Source organism: Pseudorasbora parva, chromosome 13, assembly GCF_024679245.1.
Source record: "Pseudorasbora parva isolate DD20220531a chromosome 13, ASM2467924v1, whole genome shotgun sequence".
Taxonomy (NCBI): domain Eukaryota; kingdom Metazoa; phylum Chordata; class Actinopteri; order Cypriniformes; family Gobionidae; genus Pseudorasbora; species Pseudorasbora parva.
The window spans coordinates 35,305,696-35,323,703 of NC_090184.1; the positions used below are offsets into that span (position 1 = coordinate 35,305,696).

The following is an 18,008-nucleotide window of genomic DNA, read 5'->3' on the forward strand; positions in this document are numbered from 1 at the left end:
TTCTTGTACTGTTGTTAGTTAACAACCATATTTAGCAAGAAAATAAGACGGTACGGGTTCTTTAAAAAGGCATTGAAGAACTTTATTTTTAAGAGTGAAACAACAGATTTTCAACTTTTCCGTTTTTTCTCATACACACATGCACCTGTACATACTCATATCTTCCTGTACTTGGCCTGACTGTAAACACACACACTGTTGCTCAGTAAGCTGTTAAGCACTCATGAAAGAGCTTTACAGGAACAATGAGGCACTGTTCCTTCTGTGGGATCTGCTGCCCTGCGAGCCCACAGAAAGACCTCTTTAGCCGGCCTGAAGCCTCTCTGAACACACAGACCAGCCAGAGCAGAGACGGAAGTACAGAGAGCCTGGTCTAGAACAGAGAACATAGACTGTCCCTGAAGGGACAATTCAAAGAGTTTGCAGCTCTTAAAACGACGAGAGAGATGGGAAGCATGAAGTTAGATTAAACCAAATCATCATTGCTTGGTATTTTATAAAAATAGACAATAAAGAGAGTAATGCCTGCAAAAGAATTGCTTTAGTTCTGTTTGCACATAGAAGAAGTTATAAAGAGGTGACCAGTAAGTTGTCTTTCATTAACTCTGGTGCTCTTCTGTCATTTTTGACCGGAAAATGTTCTGTTTTGAAATTTAAAAAAATCACTGCTTCATCAGAATATGAAACTTGGTGACTTTTCTAGCATTAGGTATATATGTAAACACAAAAAAAATGTTGGGCATGATTCGAGGATGCTAAGTGGATGTAAAAAAAAAAACTCCCACTTGTGCTCTTCGGTCAAAAATGACCATCATAGGAAATGAATGGGGAATCTGCAAAAACAAAAATTCACAGAAAAAAAAAAATCACTATTTATAACAAAAAAAGAAAATATAATAAATAGTCTTTGAGATTTTTTTTTATATATATATATATATATATATATATATATATATATATATATATATATATATATATATATATATATATATATATATATATATATATATATATATATATATATATATATATATATATATATATATATATTCAAATCCTCCAAAAAAATATTAAATGTGTTGATAAGTGAACTAGGGAATTCACAGGCCCCTCCATAGCGTCCTCTAGTGGATTACACCCATGGTTGCAGAATTTCTTAAATAATTCCAAAAAAGGGCGCTAATCTGCCTTCAAATATTTATTTTGAAGGCCTAGTCTCTATTTTAACCTGATATACTGCAATAATAAATAAATAATAACAAAAAAAGGCATAATTTTCAATGGCAAAAATAGACCATAATTATTGCATATATATATATATATATATATATATATATATATATATATATATATATATATATATATATATATATATATATATATATATATATATATATATATATATATATATATATATATATATAACATCAAATCATCTCAAAATACAAAATTAAAAAGAAAACATTATTGAAGAAAAATAAATTGCATTGGTTTTACTGGGATGGAGAAAGTTGAATTTTTAGGTGTCTGGTCACTTATGACCAGGAAGACAACCAATGCAACCCCTATACGCAGATCACCAGAGGGTTAACAGACATGTAATGCTCAAACGATTGATAATTGTGTGCATTCAAATAGAAATATAAAAATATTACATGCATGACATTTCTGACTGTATATGTAATAATGCTTAAGAAAGTTAATAAAAAGTGTAGGGAAACAACTCAGCATGTTAAACAAAAGCTGTTACTTATTGTTTTGCTGTTATATAATCTGACGTATGTGTTGTCGTATGTCCAGATTTTTCATTAAATCGAAATTAAATGGCATGTGGCACACTCCCTGCCTAGAGTAAAAGCCTGCAGTTTTTATAATATAATGTTTTGGCTTGTGTTCCAGATCTTAATGCGGTGATATTAAAGGCAGTATTTTTAGATCTTTACCTCAGGAGACACTCTAGATTGTTGTTAAATCTTGTCTGCGGGAATCACTTGACTGGTGTTGATGAATGTTGGTCACCTCAGGGTGGAGGATGGCTTGATTTTTACACTTTGAACTTGGTTGGAACAAGACTGATATACCACATTAGTGAGTCAAAGCAAAAGCTGAGTGAACATTAAATTGCAGAGATAAAATGTCATATCATTTAGGTGGCAAACTAAACAAGGAGGAAGGTAATGTGGAATATTAGTGTTAGTATTAGTGTGAATCTCCATCATGGAGAACTATGAGGAAAGCCACCTGTTTGACGGCAGCCGCTACAGCTGTGATGATCTTTACCGCTGCACAGAGGCACAACTCCCCCTAGTGTTCATTTCTGTGAACTGCAACACACTGTGACCCATCTCATAAGATTACAGCTAGTTTTCATTGACATATTACATTACAATTTACAAAGAGTGAAGTCCTTTGAGACAGCAAATGTCTATTGATTTGAGTAAAAATGTTTCCATTCACAGTTTCTGCAACATAACGTAATAGGCTACATTATAATTAAAATATACAATAACAAATAAAACAAGAACTGCAAGCAGTTGTACGGGGCCAAGCCCCAGAAGGGGCTTTCGCCGAATGCAGAGCCACCTTTATAAGGTTGTCCCCCACGGGACTCGAACCCATAACCTCTGGGCGTGGTGTCCGTTGCTCATCTTGTTGCGCCACCGGCCAGCCTTGTATTCAAATACCTGCTGAAGTTCCATAGTTCTAATGAGAGTCGACTAAAAATGAAGATTTTTTTCAAATAAATGGACAGCATTTAATGTTTAAAAAGTTCTGTTTAGATCAATCTCAGAATGACTCAATGTCTGGAACAGAAGCACATTTTGCAAATAACCAATTGGCATGCTAAACTAACTAGCATAAAAACACAAACCCAGGAAGGGTCAACTTCAGTGACAAATATCTCAGGAACGGTAGCAAATATCAAAAATCCGTTCAGTCATTTCTGTGCGGCTCAGTCCGAAGATCATCTCAGCCAAGTTTGGACAAAATTTGACAAAATTTGAAAGAGGAGTAGCAAAAAAACTGTTTTTCACTTGTTTCAATATTGCGGACAATAACATTTTTGGAAAATGACAAATGAGACATCGTCGGAATCTGCATACGCCAGGGAACAAGATGACAAATGACACCAAATTTGGACAAAGTTTTCAAAAGTTATAAATGTTTTAGCAAAAATTCCTATATCTCTGGAACACTAGGTGGCGCTATTCTGAAACTTCTCAGGTACGTTCGGAACATGCTGACGGTCACGCATACCAAATTTTGTGCAGATATCTCAAATATTTCAAAAGATATCACATTTTATGACAAATTTCAAAATTGCGGTCACGTGGTTCATCCGATCCTAACATATCCGGTATCACCAGATTCGGCATGTCACGCGGAATCCATAGATATCAATTATATGATTTTCTGATAAAGCGTTCAGAAGTTATAGGCAAAAATAGCCTTTTTTCATATCTTATGACCCCTAGGTGGCGCTGTTCCCAACTTTGGCATGTACCCTCAGATCATGGGTGTGATGAAGTGTACCAATTTTCGTTTTGATTGATCAAAGTTTGGCCGAGATACAGCCTCAGAACCAAATTTGGGGCAACCTCATTGAGTTCATGACATCATAACTTTTGAACAAAGAAGAATAAAAAAAATCTGTTAAGTCATGTCTGTGCAGCTCAGTCCAAAGATTATTTTTCTCAAATTTGAACAAAATCGGACAAACTTTGAAGGAGTAGTAGCAAAAAAACGGAATACTGTACTTTTCAAAATGGCCGTTACTGTAATGGGAGGAGCCTTAATGTAAGATAATGAATGTGATCAACATGAGGAGAGAAATCAGGTGTACTAAGTTTCATTTCTCTGTATCAAAGGGTTCAAAAGTTATAACAGTTTAAATGTTGAATATTTGGACTGGTGGTGGCGCTATAGAGTTGGTTGTAGAGACTCCAAATTTGGACCAATTACTTTTCATAAGCATCACTACAAGTGTGCCAAATTTCATCATTTTCCTACTTACGGTTCATAGGGCTGCCATAGGAACCCAGTGGGAAGAAAAAGAATAATAATAATAATAATAATAATAAATAGCTGCAAGCAGCGATTGCGGGGCCAAGCCTAAGATGCGGCAGTAGCGCAATGCAGAGCCAGAAGGAAAAAAAATGGCAGAAATAGAATGTACTTGAGTAATAGATAGGTTCAGAAGTATAGTTAGGATGAACTAAAAATGAACAGAAGTTCAGATGAACAAAATTAACAAAAACGCACTTATTTCTAATCCAAGAGGAAGAAAGATAAGTACAACACTTACTCTGATAATAAAGGAATCGAAATAACACATTGCACAACATTTTATAAAATTGCCCTCCACGGGATTCGAACCCTATATCTCTGGGTCCGGAGTCTGTCGCTTATCCTGTTGCGCCACTGGGGAGGCACACTTTTACAAACCTGCAGAGGTCTGCTAACCAATTAGCATGCTAAGCTAACTAGCATAAAGACAAAAACACAGACAAGGTCAACTTCAGAGACTGGTTTCTCAGAAACGGTAGCGAATATCAAAAATCCGTTCAGTCATTTCTGTGCGGCTCGGTCTGAAGATCATCTGAGCCAATTTTGGACAGAATTGGACAGATTTTGAAGGAGGAGTAGTGAAAAAACTGTTTTTCATTAGTTTCAATATGGTGGACAGTCACAAGTTTGGAAAATGACAAATGAGACATTGGCGGAATCTGCATAAACCAGGGAACAAAATGACATAAATTGCATCAAATTTGGACAAAGGTTTCAAAAGTTATAAATGTTTTAGCAAAAAATCTTATATCTCTGGAACACTAGGTGGCGCTATTCTGAAACTTCTCAGGTACGTTTGGGACATGCTATCGGTCAAGCATACGAGATTTTGTGCAGATATGTCCAATATTTCAAAAGATATAGCAGTTTATGACAAAATTCAAAATGGCGGTCACGTGGTTCATCCAATCCTGACATATCCGGTATCGCCAGATTCAGCATGACACGAGGAATCCATAGACACCAATATTATGATTTTCTGACAAACCGTTCGGATGTTATGGGCAAAAATAGCCTTTTTTCATATCTCATGACCCCTAGGTGGCGCTGTTCCCAACTTTGGCATGGATCCTCAGATCATGGGTCTGATGAAGCATACCAATTTTCGTTTCGATTGGTCAAAGTTTGGCCGAGATACAGCCTCAGAAACAATTTTGGGTCAACCTTGTTAACTTCGAGACATCATAACTTTTTTTTTTTCCAAGGGTCCAAAAAATTCTGTTCAGTCATTTCTGTGCGGCTCAGTCCAAATATTCTCTCTGCCAAGTTTGGACAAAATTAGACAAATTTTGAAGGAGGAGTAGCGAAAAAACTGAATACTGTACTTTTTAAGATGGCCATTACTGTAATGGGCGGAGTCTTAATGTAAGATATTAAGTTTGATCAGCATAATGAGAGGAATCAGGTGAACTATGTGGCATTTTTCTACCTCAAAGGGTTCAAAAGTTATAACAGTTTCAATGTTGAATTTTTGGACTGGTGGTGGCGCTATGGAGTTGGTCTTAGAGACTCCAAATTTGGTCCATTTACTATTGATGACTATGTCTACAAGTGTGCCAAATTTCATCATTTTCCTACTTACGGTTCATAGGGCTGCCATTGACTCCCATAGGGGAGGAAGAATAATAATAATAATATAGGAAACTAACAGATACAATAGGGGCTACAGCCCTTTCAGGGCGTGGCCCCTAATAATAATAATAATAAAGTATACTAACAATTCCAATAGGGGCTACAGCCCCTTCGGGGGCTTGGCCCCTAATAATAATAATAAGAAAACTAACAATTACAATAGGGGCTACAGCCCTTCGGGCTTGGCCCCTAATAAAGTATACTAACAATTCCAATAGGGGCTACAGCCCCTTCGGGGGCTTGGCCCCTAATAAGTATAATGTAATATAATAAAAAAATATGATAGAATCTCAATGAGTCTCAACATGAAAACTAAAATAACTTGGTCTGATCAGTGGATAATTTCTCAACTCTCACAAAAATGGGTTCCTCACAATTTAATCTTACATTTTCTAATGTTTGTTTAATTTCTGTACTGCCAATTATTTCCTTTTTTTGCATTATCAGGGGTGTCCCATATTGCCCTAATTCAGTGTCTTAAAATAAAAATCTGTTATTCAGCTAGAAATGGTCACATGCAAGTTATTTCCCCTTTGAACTACGCTAGGTTGCAGTGAGGTCAAACATGTATTTAAGATGTATTTTTTGCTCTGATGTACAAAAACATCACGCAGACTCCTTTTTTTAGCAGACTGTGGAAAAGCAGATTTGCTCGCAGGGCCATGGTGATTTTATTGAGCATAATTAGGTAGTTTAGAGCTCACTCTCAGGGAGAACATTCCAGTGTTGGTCCGAGGGTGTGCCAGCCAGCCGTAATGTCTTTGTTTGCCCCTTAGAGAAATCTGGCAGAAACATATCAAATCTCATTTGAAAGACATCCAACTGTTTGCATCCAAAAATGTTCCTGGAGTATAGGACAAACAGCATAATTTACAGGTTTCCATCTCTACTGGAACTGAAAAAAAAAAAAGTTTCCACCTGCATTCTTCCTAGTCATTTCATTTTGAAAAATATACATTGAGGTTCAAAAGTCTGTGAAAATCTGTGATTTAACATATTTACTTTAATATATCACTTGAGACTTATGATATACATATTACAATTAAACTTTATTTGGAGTAGTACTTTAATTCACACAATGCACATTTCTTAATATTAAGCTTAAAATGTGTTTTAATATAACTATTAGTAAGTATAGTATGATCTCTGTATAATATCAGTCTTTAAATACAATATATACGTATAAACGTACCTAAAGTATATTTGCAATAGTTCCATTTTAGTACAAGCAAATATACTTAAGTATATCTTTAGTTGGACCTCAGCACTAACTAAATTGCATTAAGTACAAAAGTATACCAATTTAGTATACCAAAAGTACATTATATTATATTGCTGGATATTTTTATTAAGTACATACATAAAAATGTGTTTGTAGTATACTTAGCATAAAATAAATGTATTTCAAATACATTTTGGTATATTTATTTTTTACTTGGGGTTGTTTTGCTAATAAATAATTTAATTGAAACAAAAACAAAAACAAGAAATAAACTCAACTAGTGGAATCTAATACCCTGTAATAGTCAGCTGACCTCTTATGGGTCACTTTATGAAAGGGTTATGCCTTACAGAGAGACTGTTATAAAAGCTTTGTCCTTTCACTAAATAGCCACACAATATTAAATGGTGCAAATAACACATAAACAGGCTCACCTCACAAACACATAAGCTCTTGTTCAGTCAGGTTAAACGGTCTGGAAAACATGAATTCTCTTCTGTCTTCTAAACTTGCGGGTTTCCAAGCGCCTCTTTTACTCTGTGAGCCTTTTCTATCGGGTGGGGGTTCCCTTTCCTGAAAATGACAGAACTTGTAATGCTGTTAACAAATAGGCTAATCAAGAGAAAGCCCCTGTTCGTCCACTCAACAAAAGCCCCTCTAGTTAGCCAACTAGCCGCAATAACACTAAGTGCTGTTTGCGTGTGACTAAGAGACAGAGTAGTCTTGTTATTTAAACCCCAGTGGGAAAAGTGAGTGAATTTGGCCGTCTGGGATCCCTCAGGCTCAACTGGACTCTCTTCTCAGGGTCAGGATAGTCCCAGCTGGGTAAGAGAGCCCTACCTGCTAGGGGAATGCTCTTTTATATTAACCCCCTGCTGTTACTGAAACCCCGCTAGAGTTTAGAGTGATGTTGTGCTGATACTAAAAGACACGGCCCTGGTCCCTCGGTGCAGACCTGTCATACAGGATCACCACTGCCCCCGTCTGCCTGGAAAACCACTCCTGAAACTCCTCCACAGGAGATGCTCTCTCTTGTCCAGAAAGATTAAATTCAAATGTCATTAGTGATAAGCAATGCTTTTTCATGTCATTGAACTGCTTGATATCAGATTGTCTCTCAGCATGCTCTCGTTTACTTGCAATGTGTGTCAGCTTTGTTCATTAGTCTGTTTAGGTGTAATTTTCCTATTTTAAACCCCAATAACCAGGCCCACGTGGAAACTGGATACACAATGCAGCAGATTTCTGTAAAATTCAGGGTTTGTTTGTTATAAATAATGTTTTGGCTAAATTGATAATGCATTCAACTACATGTACACTTAACTCCATGCAACACATTTTACCATGGTTAAATCACAAAATGTATCCCCAAATCAGTGTAGAAAATGTGCAAAAAGTCTACGCAGGCCAGCTCAGAATTGAAGATAAACATAATCATCAGTCAAAATGTAAGAAACAAAATGTTTGATTTTATTAGCATTAGTAGCCAACCAGTGTAACTTTAAACAACTGACACTGATATCTAGAGAGCAGGTTGGCTGATTTATATTTAAAAAAAAAAAAAAAAAAAAAAAAAAAATATATATATATATATATATATATATATATATATATATATATATATATATATATATATATATATATATATATAAAATAAGAGTATTTCAAATGTTGAAATGGCTAAATATCATCTTCACTCTATCACTAATTAGGAAATCCTCAAATGAGAATTTGGGGATTCTGAGAGAAAATGAAATATTTCCAGATATATTATATCCCTAATCAGAATAGCTCATTCTATCCCATTCCCTCTTCTATCCCATTTCCTTCCATCTATTTTCTGGCAAGTTGTTTGAGGTTTTGAGGAAAGGGGGGTTGGTTTAGAGGCTGGCTGTGTGGCGCTCCTGCAGATGACCGAACTCTGATAGGCTGGAGAGTCGTATCACATGGAGTTTAGCACGGCTCCATACATGGGCTGCCCGGGGGTGAGAGCAACAGCATGGAGCAGCATATGCACTGTTGAGCTCAGAAACACACACACACACACACACACTCATGCACATTCGCGCCGAGAGAGTTCACAGACAGCAGCTGAGCAGCTAACATGCTCTCATTCATGGGAAGTATAAAGCAGTGAGTTTTGAAGATTAAAGCGTGTGAGAGTGTTTCCACTGATGAGTTGCACTGAAACAAGAGAGATGTCGGAGAGATGCAATATTTTAAGAACCATCACCGCAGCTTTGTGCTGTTTTTATCAGAAGAGCTCTGTTATTGGAGCCAAGGTGAGTGAAAGCTACATTTGTATAAATGTACATGTCAATTTTAGTAGCATCTAATCAACATTTAATATTTATTATATATTTATACTTACAATATTTTGCTATTTATATTTTAACAACTTCATATTTTCTGTTAATATATATTCTGTTTATATTATAACAGTTAATTCACTATAATTTAGAAAATGGTAATAAAATATGACAAGAACTAAGTTAAACTGTGTCAAAACAAATTCATGTTGATAATGTCAGATCACTTTGATAGAAAGGTATGCAATGGATTACAATCAACCAATCAGCTGTCAGCTGGTAAATTTAATTACACAATTATGATACCAATTTAGGTCAATTCTGTGGTATAAAATGTCACATTAGCGATTAAAGAAAAAACACTCAAGCAAACCATGGTCAGGTCAAAATGTCTGAAGAATTTTACTGGTAGTCCACTGTATGAAGAATTGTTGGTTATAATATGTCAGCTTACTTTAATTTGCTATTCACACTTACATAAGTTAACTATAGCGTCCTGCACCCATTAGTCAGGTGGCTGAATATTTTTTGGTTTGACTGTATGTAACAGTTTATGTAAACTAACAGTAAAATACAACGGATTTAAATATAAGCATAAAATACTTATATGTAAACTGGCATTACAGAAAGACTTATTCAAAAAGTATAGAAATTAAAAAGACTGATAGAGAGGTGTCGTAAGAAGCAGGTCTGTGTGTAGGTTTATTGCGGCCGTCTTTGGTCTGGGCTCTTTAGATATATGGCTTTTTTCATTATAGTAAGTGAAGGCGTCAGGCACACACGCTTGCTCACGGGTGTGTATGTGTGTTTCTACCCATTCACTTGTAATTGTTTAGTTGCACACCCTCCTCCTTGTCTTCAAAACCATTTAACCCGTATTGATTGAAATCTTTTATCTCTGTAGCGTCTTGCAAATGGATCCTAAGTGTGAACGCGTGTGGTTTTGTTCACCTATAATGTGTCATGTGATAAGGACAGAGAGCTGCTCAGGTCGGGTTGAGTGGATTTATGGGGCGATATAAAATTGGTGGCCCTGCGTGAGGCTGTTACAGGTTCATATGGAACTGATGTAGGAATGAAATGACTATTCAACATGTTTAGATTATCAATAGCTAGAATGTTCAAAGAGTTACATTACACTGAGACTACAGGGGCCAACAGAATGAAATGCATTACATTTTATTGAATGGATTGAAATATTTCTGTCAGTCTCCACAGATGTGGCTGATCTGTTCTCCCTTGCTGCTATCCGATGGCACATGAACTATTGATCTATGGTCCATCAAAGCAGTAAAGCGGTGCATATAAGGATAATCTTTTTCAAAACCATTTTTTTTTCATTCCCAAAACTTATTATATTTCTAATATACTTCATACTGCCATCATATATTCACAGATTAAGAATGTCAAGGAGCTCATTCAACAGTCTTGTATTTAATAGCAGTATTCCTGTAGCTGAACCAGTAGAGCATTGTGCTAGCAACACCATGGTCATGGGTTCAATTCCCAGGAAATGCATGAGCCTAAAAGATGTGCAGCTTGAATGCAATGCAAGTTGTGTTGGATAAAAGTGTAAGCCAAATGCATCAATGTGAATTCCAATAAGACTGATGCAGGATTCCTGGCATGTTTATCGAAACCGTCTATATTTTCTAATTCTAAAGCCGAATTGGCCAGAAATAGCAGCATGTTTGTTATTTCTCAGCTCTCCGCCAGCCAACTCAGCGGACCCTTGCTCACAGGGTTTGAACGTCTGTTGAAAACATTCGGGTCTGGTCCACATTTTTTGGGCTTGTTACTAAAAATAGCTCTAGGTTGTCATGGAGACTTCCGGTCTTGTCAATGGTGTTGGGGGTCAGTGGGAGTTAGAGGGACAGAGAGGGCAGTGTTGTATGGATTCTTTCTTCGAATGGAAGTTTCTCACAGAACCGCACTGATCACAGAAGGCTTCATCTAGCAGGGAGTCACTTCTAAATAAATGTGGTGAAAACAACTTGGGTGCTTTATTTTGGTCAGCCTGTGGGGCAGCTGTGGGAAGGAGGGTGGTGTGTACTGTATGGTACAGCTGTGAATCTCTTACACCCTGTAGAGGCCTGAAACTTAAATGGTGTCAAGTCTGCCTTAAATAAACAGGCTTACTTGTTTAGCAGAGGCATATATTAACACCTGACATGGACTCTAATCAATGTCGACAAATAGTTTTTTTGAGCCAGTTCTATTAATGATTATGTGGTTGAACCAATTTCCTGAAGTGTTCATGAATCATAGACCCTTTCCCAAATGGAACACTAAGCCCTTGCATTCTTCTGCCGAGTCCACAGTTTAGTGACGTAATGCCACGTAATGCCACACAAAACAAAAGGGCTCTGCAAAATTGTGGATCGAGGACGAATAGCAGCTGCAAAGGGAGCACACTTCTGAAACCTAAAATGACAAATGGGACACATTAGGGATGCACAATATTGGATTTTGCCGATATCGGATTTGCCGATATGTTTAAATTTCAACTAATTTTGGCCGATGTCGATACCGAGTCAGACACACGTTTATTTTTTCCCTTTTTTTGGAAACAACACCATTTATATAAATTATACTTGTTAAAGATAAATAAATGTTAATAAAGTTCTTTTTATGATAAAAGTATATTAAAAGCTCGGAAAATAACAATAATAAAGTCAGTCATTTTTGGGGGGGATTTAACGTTTGTGCACATAAAGTGGGAGTGGCAGGACATCAGCTAAAGCTGTCTTCAGCTTCAAATAAAAATATTCTACTATTATTTTAGAGCTCTGTGGATTATTTTTCATCATCCATTTCATAAAATGCTCCTCAAAAAACACAGATTAATAAACTGTATATAACAGTATTTAATTTACATCATTTATATCATTACTGCTTTATTTATTCAGAAAAGTAACATTAAGTTATTTGTGTATTCTACTTGACATATTACATAAGAACAGCACCCTCACTAAATATATATAAGATTGTATAGGGGGGGCATTAGGACCTGGAGGAGGCTTCTATGCCTGTGCACGCTAGAGGTCCTGTCCCAAATGGCACACTTCATGTGCACTTTCGTTCTTTTCGACTTACAATGGCCACAGCATGCGCGTTTCCGCGAAGTCCACGAAACCGTAGGTGTCCCATTTGTCATTTTAGGTCTCAGAGGGGTGCTCATGCGCATCCCCTTTGAGGTCGATATGCGCCCTCGATGCGAAAATTCAAGGCAGCATTTAAAACTGTCAATATAAATCACCATACATGCAGTTTATTTGCTTGGTGACATACAAGTTCACAAATGATCAATAGCTGACATGATCTTATCGCTATAGCACTCCTTGCACACTGAGTTATTGCAGGCACATATCAACACGTTATCATATCAGCATGGCATATTGGCGTAATTTCTTCATATCTTTAAGCGTTTATCAGCCGATTACGATGTCATACGGATAATATTTTGCATCCCTAGGACATGCCACGGCCATTGTAAGTCCACAAGACCACAAGTGCACATGAAGCGTGCCATTTGGGACAGGGCTTTGCTTTGGACTAAAACTTTACGGCTTGTGTTTGAGCATTCCACAAGCACTTTTAACATGCTGTCAAGTTGAAAGTTGTCCAACTCTGTCTGTAAATGATAGAAACAGATGGACTCAAAACCAGATTAATTAAATAGGGGTTGCTATTTTTAGCAATTAGTGAACTAGTCATTTAAGAAAAAAATATGATTTTTTTTTTGTAATTACTGGGGATTTTTTTTTTTTTGAAGGGCAGAATCAATCTGAAAGACATAAATCTAATATATACAACTTAATTGAAAATATTGTGATGGCAGTTATTCAACTAACTTTTGAGCACATACTTTTGATTGATGACTAAAATGAATCAATTAATCATTTTTGGAACACCCAGACAAATTAACTGAAATTTTCTCCAACACACACACAATAGATATGCACCAGCGGTTCCCCCATACACTGACAGTGTAACACAGCAGAAGCATCATGGCTGTGGCAGAAATAAAAGCTCAGCAGAGCAGTGGGACAGTGGGAAGTCTCTCTGATTGACAGGCTGCTGGAGAGATGCTGACACAGCCTGGTACAGTCCCAATAGTTTCACCTCCTGTTAGTGCTAAACAAAATAATGTGTTTTTGGATCAGGGATTAAATCATCATTCCGCAAAGCCCTCAATGTGTTCAGTCACCGCCAGAGTGACCAAGCAGCTTCTTAAGAAAAAAATCAACATTACAACTCATTCACTCGCAATCCTGGACTGCATAAAAAACTGAAAAAACAATTGATGATTTTATCCATTGAAGAACTGGTAAAACCCTCAAATGATTTCCCCCTTTTTTATGCAGTCCAGTCTTGAGAGTATGTTGGATTTTTTTCCAGAAGTTACATACCAGAACAGACTAAATTAAATGTGAGTAGTCAAATTTAGTTTTTTCTTGCAATAATGTGTAATAAATCATTCACAAGCAGACCAAGAACACGAACAATATCTTTTCATTTAAACGTCTTTCTTTGTCTCTGCAAATTCTACCTTCCTCAAGCAATCCATAGGACTTCAAGGCGGTTTCCAAGCTCAAGGCTTTCTTTTCTAACAGGATGGCTTCCAGCAATCTTGAGTCCCCAGGACAAGCGTATCCCCATCTTTTCCCCTTTTTGCTTTACAAAAAATTGAGTACGCTCGAGGAAACATTAAAAGAGGCCATGTTCAAAGTGATCCAGCACAGCTGCCCCAGGCCCTAATCTCCCCTTCTGCCCTCCTTACAAAGCCAGGGCTGGGCCACTTTGATTGGGACAGAACTGGAATGGAATGAGGGGGCTGGGGGATCATAGATTGAAATGGAGAAAATGTGATTAAATGAGAAAGAGACTAAGAGAGAGAGAGAGAGAGAGAGGGAGAGAGAGAGGAGGGGGTTTGTGAGGATCAAGCTTATTTCTAGACCTCAGTTGCTTACAGATCCACATGATGTATGATAAGATTAGACAACAAGATTCTTAGGGATGGAGAGAAAAGTCAATATTACTGTATTACTATATATTGAGTCTTATAATATGAGAATATGCTTAAAAAACTGATTATGTTGATAAATACAAATCAATGTTGAGTCAGATATCAATTTAATACAGTAATAAATATAATGAATATATCAATAAAAAAAATTATAATATTGTTATCACATGCTGATTCCCATTCATAATATGTGGACTAAATTCATACTTAGAGACATCTAAACTGCACAAATTATTTTAAAATAACTGCAAGAGGACAATAAATCGTTCATGAGTATGAACATCCCCAGTTCTTCCAACTGAAATTTGTGCTGCCCTGTCCAGGAGCACATGAACATGGCAGACACCCCAGGGACCATCTAAATGGACAATGTGATGGGGGTGAGATAAGTGAGGAAGAGCTCCTGTGTTTAGAGTCCCAGGAGACGGACGGGACAATCTGATGGCCCTTTTTGTTTACTCTGGCTCAGGAAGGGTGTGACCCAACACCAAAGCCCAGACCAGGTCGATTGTCCTGCAAATAAGAGGCCACTAATGACCCCCTGAAACCCTTGGGAATCTCAGCCTTCAGTGTTGAGACAGAGGGTCTCCATCCCTTAAGCTCCCACAGGAAACAGCAGGAAATAACAAGATTTCTACATTTTATAAGATGCTTACCCATAAAAAGTTGACGCCACAATGTGAGGATGGTTGCCAGTGTGTTGCCATGTGGTGCCAAGTTCTTCAGAGTCATTTTAGCCATCGCAATGCAAATTGCTAGGATGTTCTGGATGGTTACTAGTCTCTATGATATTCTAGCATTTACAGTACTGTGCAAAAGTCTTATTCACATTATTTTCACCCTCCAAAACTGTCAATAGGTAATATCAGTTTACATTTCCAAACATTTAGTTTGCCATTAATTGTAATAATCCATTCAGTTTTATCATGTAATCACAGAGGGACTCGATGAGATTAGATCTCTGTGTGGCTCAAACTGCTTTTGTCAGACTCCTTCTGCATACAAAAATCTCACTGGAATGGATTATTACAATTAATGGCCAACTAAAGTTTAAAAAATGTAAACTGATATTACCTACTGACACACTATTGCAAAATATACAAATAACTGTCTTAAAAACATTTTGGGGGGATGAAAATATAAAAGTGCCTAAGACTTTAGCACAGTACTGTAGATCATGTGACTAAAAGACTTTTTTTTTCTTAAAGGGATAGTTCACCCAAAAGTGATCATTACTCACCCTCAAACCTGGACGAAGTTCTTTCTTCTTTTGAACTTTAAGGAAGACATTTTGATGAATGCTGGTAACTAAACAGTTGCTGATCCCCACTGACTCCCATAGTACAGGAAAAAATACTGTGGCAGTCAATAGGGTCCTGAAACTGTTGGCTTACCAACATTATTCAAAATATCATCATTTGTGTTCAGCACAAGAAACAACTTGAGAGTGAATACATGACAGAATTTTCTTTTTTGGGTGAACTATCCCTTTAAGGTCCTGGAAGTCTATGTATTTTTTTTCTCTTCTTTTAATGTCCATCTATTTTAAGTCAGATAACAAGTATTAGTCTTTTTCAACAAACCGCAACATTAAATGTATTACTGTTTATTCAAATATCTAATCATTTGTATGAGCATGCCACTGGATTACTTGTCCTGCATGTTTCCATCATAAGTCAGTCTGAACGCATGGAAATGATCTCCATCTTTAGCCATGCACTTTGCCATAATCTGCTCAATTTCCAAATCAAACATGGATGTTTAACCGTTCACTCACTAAGCTGCTGAACGGCCTCTTGTGGAGTAAACTAAAGAGGATTAGACGTTCAAAAATGAACAGGGGAATGTCATCTCATCCATAATAATTTTCCAGAAGTGGCTTTCCATATCTATTTCAGCCTTTGAGCTCATCATCTTAGACCAGAAAAGCCATGAGCACAGTCAGTTCGGACATGTGCAAATATGATCTAATGTGTGCTTGGTTATGAACTACTACAGAAATGTAATGACTATTTTTAATACAGCAAAGTGTCTCGTATATGTCATTATGTTGCCCATTCTGCTGTCGATAGCTAACCTGTGCTCTGCACTTACCCAATGAGACCTTTGAACCCTCATTCAATACATCTCCAAATGCTCCATAATGATTCACATTCAAAAAGCATGCCACTATTTAAAAAAAGAACCTTTAGCTATCAGCCCCTCAGATGTGTGTAGATAAAAATTACAATATTTAAATGGCTGCATCTAAAAGTAGAGGTGATTGATCTGATGTACAAATATCTCTGCACCACTGCTTGATGGAGGGATTATTCGACATGGTGCTATTGAGCTGCTCGAGCAATTGAGCTTTGGCTATTTTTAAGCATTTATAGCCTCAGCGCACCTCTAAATGGATCCGCGATGTCGTAGCGCTGAATGAATGCGACGGCTGTGCCAGATAAACACCACCTCAGCTGGCATGCAATCACAAAGCAGTCATAAAAACCTAAAACATGAACATCAAGTCCAAAAAATATCAGCATTCAGTACAATCAGAATAAAATCTCATGCTCATGTTTTTACTAAAAGCTCTAGTTCAGTTGTTTGTTTTAGCCACTGTATTGTGTAATATAGTTAAAAGTCACTGAGCTCAAACAAGTGCTTTGGGATGATTTTCCCAGTCAGGGTAAAACTATGTATCGTCTGGTCACTGTAATTTGTGGCTTGCGGGGTGTTGGCTTGGCTCGCTGTTGTCTAAATGGAGTGGGTGTAACACCCGTCCCTCACTACAATACCAGAGGCATCAGAGTGTATTTCAGTCCTGCCTGCGGCCTGGGTTTGTCAGTCTCTATACATAGTACGGATCTTTGAAGCTTCTCCATATAAAGGGGAAAAAACGTCTATTGCGTGGCATGAGTTTAATATATTTGGTTAAATAAGCAGAGTTGCTTTTATAGTTTGCTTTCAAAGAAACGCACAAGTCTTTAATTAAGCAGTTTTGTGACATCCTTTCAAACTATCATATGATGTACGTTTTTACATTAACATATTTTGCCCTCTCTCAAAATACACAGAGATATACATCGTCAGGCATGTGTGCTGTGGTTTGTGGTGGATCACAGTGACAGATTGTGGTCAGTAAGATCCTAATAACTGCTTGACATGCTTGACAGACCACTGCTTGGGCTATGGGTCACTGGACAGGGAGAGAGAGAGTGAAACTGACAGCTAATCTTATCAACATCACACAAAACTGATGTAGCTTGTCTGCTGCCAGATCTGGAAAAACTTGAAATGCATAGTGAGTTTTTACATAATGAAAATTAAATTTTCCCATGCTACACAGATTTTTGTTGTACTTTATATGGTAATACACACAGTTATGTTTCTTGTATGCCTTGATAAATATCTCTAGTTTCCTTTAAACAGCACAAATGTGATGACATCACTTGCTATGAGCATTGATGTCACTGTACACCACCAGAGTTCTCAGCCATACTCTGATGTCTTGGCAGATTTAAGAAAACTCAAATGAGTCATCAAGTCATAAAAAGCCATGCAAAGCTACAGTGACAAACTAAAATGGGACTTGTTAATAAAATACACAACAGCATCACTGGCTCTGTGGCCAGCAGTATGTTTGAGTGATAGTCAAATTGATTAAATCTGTACAGAGTCAAACAGTGTCATATCAATTGATGTTTCCACTACTGAGCGTGCACACAGACTTACTCATCAATTCCAATTACTTTTGCCCTTACATTGG

At 37.1% G+C, this 18,008-nt stretch overlaps 1 protein-coding gene across 5 annotated transcripts in view; it reads left to right on the forward strand.

The window, feature by feature from the left end:
- Nucleotides 1-18,008, forward strand: part of bcar3 (BCAR3 adaptor protein, NSP family member) — a 95,455-nt gene that overhangs the window by 61,629 nt on the left and 15,818 nt on the right. The window contains exon 1 of one of the 5 annotated variants that reach the window (XM_067414142.1): nucleotides 8,954-9,204. The exons of the other annotated variants lie outside the window; for them this stretch is intronic. Coding sequence (XP_067270243.1) covers nucleotides 9,097-9,204 — 108 coding nt within the window. The 5' untranslated portion in view covers nucleotides 8,954-9,096. Of the gene's footprint in view, nucleotides 1-8,953; nucleotides 9,205-18,008 lie in introns of those variants that run through there. 5 annotated transcript variants of the gene reach the window in all.